Source organism: Danio rerio, chromosome 6 (assembly GCF_049306965.1).
Source record: "Danio rerio strain Tuebingen ecotype United States chromosome 6, GRCz12tu, whole genome shotgun sequence".
NCBI classification, from domain to species: Eukaryota; Metazoa; Chordata; class Actinopteri; order Cypriniformes; family Danionidae; genus Danio; species Danio rerio.
In genome coordinates this window covers 57452501-57465036 of record NC_133181.1, presented here as the reverse complement: position 1 = coordinate 57465036, position 12536 = coordinate 57452501, and the positions used below count along the sequence as shown (strand labels likewise).

The 12536-nt window shown below is 37.9% G+C and overlaps 1 protein-coding gene across 1 annotated transcript in view; it reads right to left on the bottom strand.

Moving 5' to 3' along the window:
• Window positions 1–6090: 6090 nt before the first annotated feature.
• The window catches only part of pkp1b (plakophilin 1b), a 42928-nt gene continuing 36482 nt past the window's right edge, over window positions 6091–12536 (bottom strand). Inside the window, exons 11-13 of the mRNA XM_001338263.8 lie at window positions 12000–12195; window positions 10074–10158; window positions 6091–6673 (exon numbers count right to left, since the gene is read on the bottom strand). Coding sequence (XP_001338299.2) covers window positions 6599–6673; window positions 10074–10158; window positions 12000–12195 — 356 coding nt within the window. The 3' untranslated portion in view covers window positions 6091–6598. The remainder of the gene's footprint in view (window positions 6674–10073; window positions 10159–11999; window positions 12196–12536) is intronic.

Here is a 12536-nt window from a genome sequence, read left to right as displayed (position 1 = left end):
GAAGTTTTTTTCCCTCTTCGCTGTTGCCACTGGCTTGCATGGTTCAGGATCTGAAAAGCTACTCATCGATGAATTTGCTCTTCAGTGTTTGAACTCTCAGTAATGACTTCAAACCACACTGAACTGAGCTAAACTGAACTGAACTTAAACACTAAAAACTGAACTACCCTGATCCAGTTACTATGACCATTTATGTGAAGCTGCTTTGACACAATCTACATTGTAAAAGCGCTATACAAATAAAGCTCAATTGAATTGAATTGAATTGTGAGAGAACTTTGTAATGACATTGTGTGTGACTCATTGTTGCAACTCCACAAAAAAAAAGGCATCAAATACTGATTGGTGAAGTTCTTACTGTAGTATTTCTCAAAAACGTTACATGGGATCTGCTTCCTGAGGCAGCCGAGGGCGGCGATTGAGGCATGTTGCTTACAGGTACGTGGGAACGGTGGGTGGGGAGGACTAGCCTTAAAGGCCCAGTGCAAAAAAACAGCAACAACCTTTTTCCAGCTATAATACAGACACTTCAAACAGTTCAGACACTTTGTTTTGAGCTGAAACTTTAAAGACACATTCTGGGGACACAAAAGACTTGTATTAGAAATGAAAACAGGGGTAACCTATGTGCCCTTTAAGAGATATAAAGATTTTCTGTTGGAGCCAATTATATATTTAGTAAAATTATCGATACAAACAAAAACCTTCCCAGTTAGTTGGAAGACAGCAATAGTTATACCGATTTATAAATCTGGCGATAAGGATGTTGCTTGTAACTATTGGCCTATTGCCATTCTACCTGTAGTGTCAAAAGTGCTGGAGAAAATTTTTGCGGAACAATTAATGGAGCATTTAGACTCTTAAACAGTTGCTTTATCCACAGCAGTTTGGTTTTAGAGAGAATTATTCCACAGAAACGAGAGGGGTCTGGCTGCAGACTCGGTGCAATCTGAGCTGCATCCAATGCTTTTTAATGTGCTCACCTAACCCCACCCCTAACCCTATCCGTCACAGTGACATCACTCACTCCATTGAGTGCGTTGTGTCTGACATTGCATCGCTGAGTGATGCAATCTCAGCTTGCATCATAAAAGCTGCATCCAGATATCATTGACAGAAACGGCAAACTGTTATCTGCTCGAAAAAATAAAAGGGTCACTGGATAAAGGTAGTGTGGTCAGGGCAGTGTTTCTAGACCTAAAGGAAGCCTTTGACACGGTTAATCTCATTATCTTACTAAAAAAATTAAGAGAGTTCAAAATGTCTGCTGAAGCCTTACAGTTGTTTGGGTCTTATTTGGGTGGAAGACAGCAATGTGTGAGGGTCAACGGAGTGATGTCATCTGTGCGTTCTAACAGTATTGGAGTACCTCAAGGGTCTGTTCTTGGCCCATTGTTGTTTACAATGTACATAAATGATCTTCCAGATTGTTGTCCAGGGATTAACTGCCAGTTATATGCAGATGACACAGTCATCTATGTGTCAGCTAAAACACCGTACCGGACAGGTGAGCAACTGACCCAGGCTTTACAACACATTTCAAGATGGCTTGAGCTGGCTAAGATTGAATGTCAAGAAAACAGTTTCTACTGTATGTGCTTCTCAATAAGAAATTTTTAAAAAATTAAAAGTTAAATAAAGTTATTAAAAAAGTGAATGAATTTAAGTATCTTGGCATAACTCTAGACATTTATTTAAAGTTTGATAGTCATGTTAAAAATATGAGTAAGAAAGTTGAGCCAAGTCTAAACTGTTTTTGTTTTAATTAGAAGGTTTTTAACATATCAAACTGTAAAATTATGCATGCACACAATGACATTCTGACTTTTCATATTGCATTACACCTTGGTCACAAGCTTCTTTAACCACATTTAAGACTATTGACTCAATATATAAGTGAAGTTTATTTATAAACAAGTTTTGAGAGGATCACATGCTTATGATTGTTTACAGCTGTTCCAACTTAAGCTAATGACTAATTATCCTATCAGAGGATCCTTAACTTAAATTACCAGACTTTTTTCATCTCAATATCTTCATCTTGAAGACCCCCCCCCCCCACCCCTTTCCCTCCTTTCAAACGGGCGACATGGTGGCCAGTGATTAGTGCTGTTGCCTCACAGCAAGAATGTCCCTGGTTTAATTCCTTTCCAAACCAGGTTGCATTTCTGTGCGAATTTTGGTTGGTTCTCCCTGTGATCGCGTGGGTTTTCCCCAAGTTTCCTCCCACAGTTCAAAAACAAGCACCCTAAACAATTAATCCAAAATATTTTAGCCAAACTGTGAGTACACCTTTTCAGCATCCATATCTGACACTTAGCTACAATAAGCAGGAAGGGGAGTCATCGAGATCTACCTAAGCTCAAACTCCCCTCTTGGGAGGGAGCCCAGGGCTCGATGATCTTATAAGCTTTTATGTAAACATAACCTTTTTAGTTTTGATAGTTTTATTAAATTTAATTATCTTAAATTGGTTTTTGAATGTTTAAATAATCATGTTCCGATCCCGTTTTCTGATCTAATCAGTCGGCGTCAAACCTCTCACAGTTACACAGAGTTCAACTGCTAATGGTGACTGACTAGTGCCAAAGTGTAAGACCTTCTTTGGTCAATCTGTTTTTTCTGTAAAGGGAACCAAACTGTGGAATGATTTACCTGTTAGCCTAAAATCAGAAAGTAATCTAAATATTTTAGTAGTAATCTTAAAAAGCGGTTAAAAACAAAACAGCAGTGTTTGCTTAAATAGTCTACTGTTAGTTTGTTAGATCATGTCGACTCTGTTTTTGCCTTCAGTAATTTTATGTAAAGAATTATAATGTTGTGTATTTGTATTTATTATATTTCCATTGTGTCAAATTTTGTCAAGCTTCCTGTGGACAGGTGTTGAGAATTAGCAAATTTGCTAAAACACTTAAAGATGCAGTAGGTGATTGTCTTCAGAAGCATTTTTGTTGTGCTGGTTAAAAGTCTCTTTACAGTCTAATGGTAATGATTACAGTAAATGATCTAAATGTATCTATATGTATTTATATATTTTGGGTAAGGCATAAAACTTAAAACTGTTTATCCAATTAAATAGAGTCGGGCCGACATCTCTCATAATTCCGAATCCGATAAGTAGGCTGAATGGTCTGTCAGCAAATGCAGCCGTTTGTACGCATCTCCACCGACCGCTGTTTGTGCTCTGCGTTCACGAGAGAGGGTGCGTGCAGGAGATCGGTAAAAACCTGCTGAATCATAATTTTTAAAAACCTGAATCAATATTAGAGTTACCTTTGCACGCTGGAAAAAGGATGACAGAAAGGCTGAAGGATTTCTCTTAGATTTAGCTTCACGCAAAGCTGATGTAACGTTAGATGTTGTTACAAATGGGTTATATCTTTATAGAAGTGTCGTTTAGCTACTAAAATCTTCTGATGAAGGATTGATAGGACTTTTCAGTTTCATAAGGGACCTTTTACAGCATCGATGATGTAGATTTTATTTACTTTAACAACAGCACACAAGTAATACCGCTATTCCGCTTAGCCTCTCCCTCTATTGTTTACCATGCCACTCTAAATATTCACTCTGAAATAGCATGTCAGTTTGGCTTGCACACCGCCGGACGAGCACTAGTCGCTTTTAACACATGAGAGAGGGTTCTTTTGCGGTGCTCGTGTTTCAGGAGGCGTGGCTCTAGACGGCAGGGGAGGGACTTTGATTCAGAGATTTATGCTAAGCTGTTAGCATTGTGGAAGATCACCTACTGCACCTTTAAACAAATGCATCTGGTTGTCCAGTGTAATTTTGATGTCCATGTCAAATAAATACATAAACTTTTATTGACAGTCACTTTTATTGGCAGTTTACCACAAGACATACTCTGCTCTGACAAATTTCTTTTACACAAACAGACCTTTAATCATGTGTGAACAGGCCCTTTTTGAAAATACCTGTAAATTCATTCCAGCTATTGTCCAGAAAGAGAAGTTGTAACATTCCTGGTATTTTCCCAGAATGCTGCTCTGTGTGAACGCAGAAGGAAGATTGCTGGAAAGAGTGTGTTGATGATTACAACGTGCTTTACGACAGTGGTCCCCAACCCCCGGGCCAAGGACCAGTACCAGTCCGTGGATCAATGGCCGCATTTCCACTATCGGGCCAGTGCGAGCTAGGGTGGTTGAGCAGTGAGGCCGAAATCATGTTGCGTTTCCACTGTCGGGCTGGTAGCTCGCAGCGCGTCACGCAAACCCCGCCCCCAGAACATCCCCCGAATCAAACGTCACACAACCCGCCCACTTCAGCGGGAATCAGGCAGAGAATCAGGCAGATAAAACACACCACATCAGCACGAAACTATTAAAATTAGGACAACCAAAACAATCAAATGACACGTTACTGTACAGCAGCACAATGCATGTCTATACGCACATACCTGTGTGTTCTGATTCATCATATTCATTTACTCGCCGACCGACTGTTGGCATTGAAATCCAGTGGTCTTGCCACTAACAGAGAAACCCAGCGCAGGGAGCGCACCATCCATAATATAAAACCACATATATAAAATTCTCGGTTAATAACTCGATATAAAATGTATTTTATAACATCTTCAGTTAGACAGACGCTGTCCAACATTCATCCCAAATGCTCCGGAGACAACTGAAACATGAACTTTTCCCTATAGGCTTTATGACACTAAATAGGTGATTCCCTTTATTTAAAGATGTTGCTTATTATATCTTAAGTAAAGGAAATTGTTTCAGTGTTTGACAAAAACTCTCGAAAACCTTTACTGTCTGCTGTGTCTTTAATATGGTGTAAAGATTATTGTGCGTTATTGAAACATCAAGCAAAGAAAAGTCACTTATAAATGAAAACTACTTTATTATTTTATGCATGAGCCTTACATTTAAAAGAGAAACATAAGGGCGATCATATGCAAAAAGACCCCAGACTATAATTTGTTCCAGATGTTTTCTTTCCCTTATTTATTTATTTGTTTATGTGTTTGGCGCATAGACTCGTGTGCGATCGGAAAACTGTGCCCACCTCTCCTTTCACTCCGCCCCGAAGCCCCAGCTGGCCCTCTTTGCCCCAAAGTATTCAGCGGGCTGAAAAAGCCCGCCCGCTGGCCCCTAAGAAAGCCCCGATTTGGCCCAATAAGGCCCCGGAAGTAACAGTGGAAATGCGACTGGCCTTGACTCACCCTGGCTCGCTCGCTTTAGGCACGATACTGGAAACACGGCAAATCAGTACCGGGGCCGCACAAGAATTAGTTAGTTATTTCTGTTTTATTTATTATCTAAGTCTGGGACAATAATAAAGGGTGACTTACTACTTCATCTACAGTTCTTCATCTGCCGGTGTTCTGGATTAAAGTCATGGCAGAATACCCAGAGATCGCTAACACCCTGTTGCCATATCCAACATCCTATCTGTGTGAAGCGGGGTTTTCTGCAGTGACAGCCACCAAAACAAGGCAAAGGAGTAGACTGGACATAAGCAACACACTTCTGGTGTCTTTGTCTGCCATTACCCCCAGGTGGGACCATCTCGTTGCAAAGAAACAAGCTCTGGGCTCCCATTGATTTAGCCTTACAGACAGTTTTTGATGTTATAATACGTTATATTGTATGAGCAATGTGTTAATAAAGTTATTACTTCTTAATGTTATAATAGCATTGTAATGTTGGAGCAATGTGCTAATAAAGTTCAATATGAGTACACAGTGGATTCACTTTTATTATTATAATTATTATTTCAACCCCCCAGTTCGCAGCAAAACTGTCAAGTGTTGACCGGTCCGCAGTTAGAAAAAGTTGGGGACCACTACTTTACGACGTCTACTCCAGCCAATCAGAACATTCAGGCGCATTCACATCTGCACTGTTTCTGAAAAACAAAAGCCTTTGAATATTTTTTCAGACACATTTAGCTGCTGGATGTTAGTCAGAGAATGTCTCTATGGCTACATTCACACTGCAGCCAAATGTGGCCCGCTTCATTTTTAATGACTTTAATAACTTTGTTTATCTTGCTTGCATGCTAATAATGCTGTGGTTTTGAAAAGTTGTGCAGTTCATAGTAAAGTGTGACACAAACTAGTGCTGTTAAAACCTTTATTGAAACTTGTAACTGTAATGAAACATGACAAATTGATACACACCCTTAACGCAACAACCACAATGTTTGTAAAGTTGTACAGACGTCAACGAGCAATGGAAACTTCTTAGAATGAATTACTGGCTGACTGACTGAGAGATGCTGTATGTGATATCATATTTATATGGTCAGATAAACATATCACTTGCTATATAAAACATTATATATATCATGTTAAACTTGCACAAACAGCCCGTAACACTCGTACAAATCATTTTTACAATGATCCTAAATCCTTTCAGAACATAATAAACACAATTCCATATTCACTAACAACTGAATGAAAATACATTGTTGAGAAACAGAAACTAATGTATGCAGTGTTTGTGTTTCTCAACATAAAGCATCTACCGCCCCGAGAGAAATAAAAGCTCATTCTTACCATTACTTCTGCAAGACTTAACCAAAATTAATAAGCAATGCAATTTAGATGCATTTTTTAAAGTGCTTCTCAGTCAATAACCAGATGAGATTTGAAAGCTGCTGACGTCACTTCATTCACAAAGGACTTCTTTTTCATGCCGTTCTGCAAAACAAGCACATAAACCATGTTAGATGCCATTTAGTGTTACTGATCACCAGTAGTGCTGAAAGGTTCCTAATATTTTTGTAATGTCCTACAGTAATTTATGTCCACGCAAAACATTAGAATAATAATAATTTTCTCATAACATTCAGTGATGCATTGGCTCTTTTCTGATTCGTCAGATGACTCTGCTCTAATTGGTCATATTGCCCCGTTCTATGGTCTAATTGGTCAGGTGGCTCTACTCTGCTTTGATTGGTCTGATGGCTGTACTCTGATTTGATGGATCAGATGAAACTACTTTGCTTTGATTGGTTTGACAACTCTGCTCTGATTGGTCAGATGGCTCTGCTCTGCTCTATTTAGTCATTTGGCTCCACTTTGCTCTTACTGGTCAGATGGCTCTACTGTTTTATTGGTCAGATGGCTCTACTTTTATTGATACATTGGCTATACTCTTCTGTAATTGGTCATATTGCCCTAACTCTAATCTGATCTACTCTGATCTGATTGGTCAGATGATGTTCCAATGATATGATTATTTAGATGGCTCTGCTCTAATTGGTCATTCCGCCCTACTCCACTTTTATTTGATTGTTCTGATGTCTCTAACTAGTCATAGAGCTATACTCTGCTCTGATTGGACAGATGACCCTATTCTGTTTTGATTGGTTAGACATCTCGACTCTGATCTGATTCTTCAGATGGCCCAAACTGGTACTAGTGCTATTATCTAATCTGATTGATCAGATGACCCTATCCTGTTTTGATCGGTCAGATGACCCTTAATGGTATTAGTGCTATTGTCTAATCTGATTGGTCAGATGTCCCTATTCTGTTTTGATTGGTCAGATGGCTCGACTCTGATCTGATTGATCAGGTAGTCTGAACTGATTGGTCAGATGGATCTACCATGCTATAATTGGTCAGGTGACTCTGCTCGAATTGGTCATATTGATCTACTCTGATCTGATTGGTCAGATGGCTCTACTCTGCTTTGATTGGTCAGATTGCCTTAACTAGTAATAGTCCTATTGTCTAATCTGATTAATCAGATGACCCTATTCCGTTTTGATTGGACAGATGGCTCGACTCTGATCTGATTGGTCAGATGGCCCTAACTGGTAATAGTTCCATTATCTAATCTGATTGGTCAGATGACCCTATTCTGTTTTGGCTGGTCAGATGGCTCGACTATAATCTGATTGGTCAGATGACCCTATTCTGTTTTGGCTGGTCAGATGGCTCGACTATGATCTGATTAGATCATTAGATCATTACTCTCAGTAATGATTAAATCACACTGAACTGAGCTAAACTGAACTGAACTGAACTTAAACACTAAAACCTGAACCACACTGTTCCAGTTACTGAACCACACTGTTCCAGTTACTATGACCATTTATGTGAAGCTGCTTTGACACAATCTACATTGTAAAAGCGCTATACAAATAAAGCTGAATTGAATTGAATTGATTGGTCAGATGACCCTATTGAGTTTTGATTGGTCAGATGGCTCAACTCTGCTTTGATTGGTCAGATGTCTCATCTCTGATCTGATTGGTCAGATGGCCCTAACTGGTAATAGTTCAATTATATAATCTGGTTGGTCAGATGACCCTACTCTGTTTTGACTGGTCAGATGGCTCGACTGTGATCTGATTGGTCAGATGGATCTACTGTGCTAAGATTAGTCAGATGACTCTGCTCTAATTGGTCATATTGATCTACTCTAATCTGATTGATCAGATGGCTCTACTCTGCTTTGATTGGTCAGATGGCCTTAACTAGTAATAGTGCTATTGTCTAATCTGATTGATCAGATGACCCTATTCTATTTTAACTAGTCAGATGGCTCGACTCTGCTTTGATTGGTCAGATGTCTCAACTCTGATCTGATTGGTCAGATTGCCCTAACTGGTAATAGCTCCATTATCTAATCTGATTGGTCAGATGACCCTATCCTGTTTAGATTAGTCAGATGGCTCAACTCTGATCTGATTGGTCATATAGATCTACCGTGCTATAATTGGTTAGATGACTCTGCTTTAATTGGTCATATTGATCTAGTCTGATCGGATTGGTCAGATGGCTCTACTTTGCTTTGATTGGTCAGATGGGCCTAACTGGTAATAGTGCTATTATCTTATCTGATTGGTCAGATGACCCTATCCTGTTTTGATTGGTCAGATGGCTCAACTTTGATCTGATTGGTCAGATGGATCTACAATGCTATGATTATTTAGATGACTCTGCTCTAATTGGTCATACTGATCTACTCTGATTTGATTGATCAGATGGCTATACTCTGCTGATGACCCTATTCTATTTTGACTAGTGTCACATTGAGAACCTGAATTAATACTTAAAATGTAATGAAGTATTATGACAATTGAATTGAGGGGCATGAGGTCAGAATATACAGTTTGTACAGTATAAACGTTATTAAATCTACGAAAGTGTCTGCCGATTTCAGCACTAGCTCAACATTATCTGAGAATTATGAAACCAGTGAGTTCAGATTCTTCAGGTCATCTTGAGACACACGCACACACACACACACACACACACACACACAAACACACACACACACACACAAACACACACACACACACACACACACACACACACAAACACACACACACACACACACACACACACACACACACACACACAAACACACACACAAACACACACACACACACACACACACACACACACACACACACACACACACACACACACACACACACACACACACACACACACACACACACACACACACAAATCCTTAATGGCTGCTGTGCTGAGGTGTGGCCGCTTTCACCCTTCAGCTTTCTCACACACCTCATGTCTAGTTCTCCAACCCCACCCAAACACTAATCCTTCAACCGCTTGACAGACACAGAACTACACACCAAACACACACACATCCCCAAACGCCTGAGGAAACACACATCTGACTCCACGCGCTCCAGTATTTACATTCAGTTCATTCAGACTTCTTTACATGAGCTGAACGAAATATACACATCTGTTTTCATTCTTTTCAAATGTCACAATTCTTTAAAAATAAACAGCAACATCTGTACTGGTGATTTAATGGCTGGATAAGCTTAACCATGATCTGAAGAATCAATACCTCATTTAGGAAGTTGTATACACAAGAAAATGCTTTCACTTTTTCTGCTTCAGAATTTTATGTTTAGCTCAAGGTGTGGCTGTTTCTTAATCATATGTTAAATTAACTCTTGATTTTCAAGAGAAAATTGTTTCCACACATTTTTTTAATAGCAGAATGAGTTCTAGGTTCTATGGCACAAACAAGTGGTGAAGATATCTGCACGTGTGTTAAGATGAACATTGACAGTCACAGTATGCCTTACATTTGCACTTTTACCTTTTTAAGAAAGCTTTGGATATTCTTATTCGACCACAGATTGTGAAGAAGAAGTGCTGACGCTTTGCTGGACTTTTGAAGATCCCTGATAAACAACAAATAACAAAACATTTTAAAATACAATACATATACGATTGAATAACAATATTCATTCATTAAGTTTTTACTTCAGCTAAGTCCCTTATTTATCATTGGTCACCACAGCAGAATGAACTGCCAACTATTCCAGCATGTGTTTAAAGCAGCGGTTGCCCTTCCAGCCGCATCCCAGTACTGGAAAACACCCATACACTCTTACGTTTACACACATACTGATACACGATGGCAAATTTCCTATAGCGCATTTGTTTGGACTGTGGGGGAAACCGAAGCACCCGAAGTGAAACCCACCATCCATTGTATTCATTTCTCAGTGAATATAGATCATACATTTTGGGACATTTAAACAAAATAGATTTATTAAACAGATATATTTATTAAAATAATATTTTAGAAAGAGAACATCTTTAAAAATAGAAAGATAATACATTTAAAATCATAAGAATTATTAGGAAAACAATACAAACTACAAAACTTAAACAAATTACGTAATCTTTTTGTTTTTTCTTGAATGTTTTAATTTTGTATTTAATATTTTTCTCTAACATACACTTGGGTGTACTATTTTTGGACTGTTGTCATAAGTTATTTTGTAAGATTAGCTGCAGATTTGGCTTCAGTACTGACTAATTTAACATATATGCACACCTTGTTAAGCTTTCTATAGAAAATATGAATCTAAATGAGAGATTTGTAAAGGAGGAAAACTCAAGCTGAGCACCCTAAATAAGAGAACAATTAAGCATATTAATTGCAAAGAGGTTTACATAATCTAAATATATTGAATTATACATAAATATTTTGTACATTTTTCAAATAAGTAAAAATACGGGTGAAAATATTTCCACTGTAATTTAGCATACCAGTAATATTTATGTTAAATAAGTTCAACAAAACTCTGACTTCTGCTTTTTAAAATACATCAAATAAATGAGCATATACAATTATTAAGAACTTCTTGCTGACATCTGGGTAAGGAAAAAAATGAATTATTGGATGAACTGTTGCTACACTGAATGACAGACAGTATTAGTGGGTGTTATATAATAAAAATGTTCTCATTCCTTTCTGTTTAAAATTTTTATATAAATAAATATGTATAATACACAAAGGGTAAAGAGGCTGTATGAGTTCTGATATTGCAGAATATCACACGACTATCAGCCAATCAGATTTGAGAACCAGACAGAACTGTTGTATATATATATATATATATATATATATATATATATATATATATATATATATATATATATATATATATATAATTTGCCAAAAGGGGCTAATAATTTTGTCCTTAAAATGGTGATTAAAAAATTAAAAACCGAAATAAAACAATACTTTGAAAATTTCCTTGCTGTTAAACATAATTTGGGAAATATTTAAAAAAGAAAAAAAAAATTAAAGGGGGATAATAATTCAGACTTCAACTGTGTGTGTGTGTGTGTGTGTGTGTGTGTGTATTGAATAATATGATGTATTGTTGATATTTTATTTAATTATTATATATTATATTATTATCTTTTTTACTACTACTATTTACTGTGTGTACTGTTTTTTTATTATATATGTATGTTACTTTTAATGTAAACTTTATAACTGATTTGGCAATACATTTGTAACATTTGTCAAGCCAATAAAGCAATTATTGAATTGAATTGAGAGAGAGAGAGAGAGAGAGAGAGAGAGAGAGAGAGAGAGAGAGAGAGAGAGAGAGAGAGAGAGAGAGAGAGAGAGAGAGAGAGAGAGAGAGAGAGAGAGAGAGAGAGAAATAACCATTCATTCACTTCCTTAATGCAGATAATCTTAGGTCAGTGGTGCACTCACCTATTGAGACTCATGTTGTAGAGGTTGTTGATCAGGCTGTTGTTCAGCAGGTTCTTGCCAGTATCAGGATCCGCATTAATCAGAGTGTTTGCGCTGCGCAGAGCGGTGGCCATCGCACTGTCATATTCAGGAGAAGATTCTTTCTTGGAAAGACCAGAGTTCAGGAAACCCACCAGCTGCGGCAGAGACTGAGGTGCTTTATAGAGCAAAACACACACACAACATACAGTCAGACGCACAACAACCTAAATCACAAATCACATTTTGATGGTCACTTTTATGCATTTTGTTGAATTTAATTTGCATCTACATGCCAACTAATTCTCATTAGATTATAAGTAGACTTTTAAATTGTGGTGAGGGTTAGTGTAAGATGACATGCACTTGCAAAGTTACTGATAGTCAGTTAAATGGCTGTTGAAGGAGCAGCATCAGCAGATATTAAGCAGAGAGTCTACCAACACTCAAATGAGAGGTACAGTAATTGGCATAGTTGCAATGTAACTTTTACTCAACAAAATGTATAATAGGGACCAT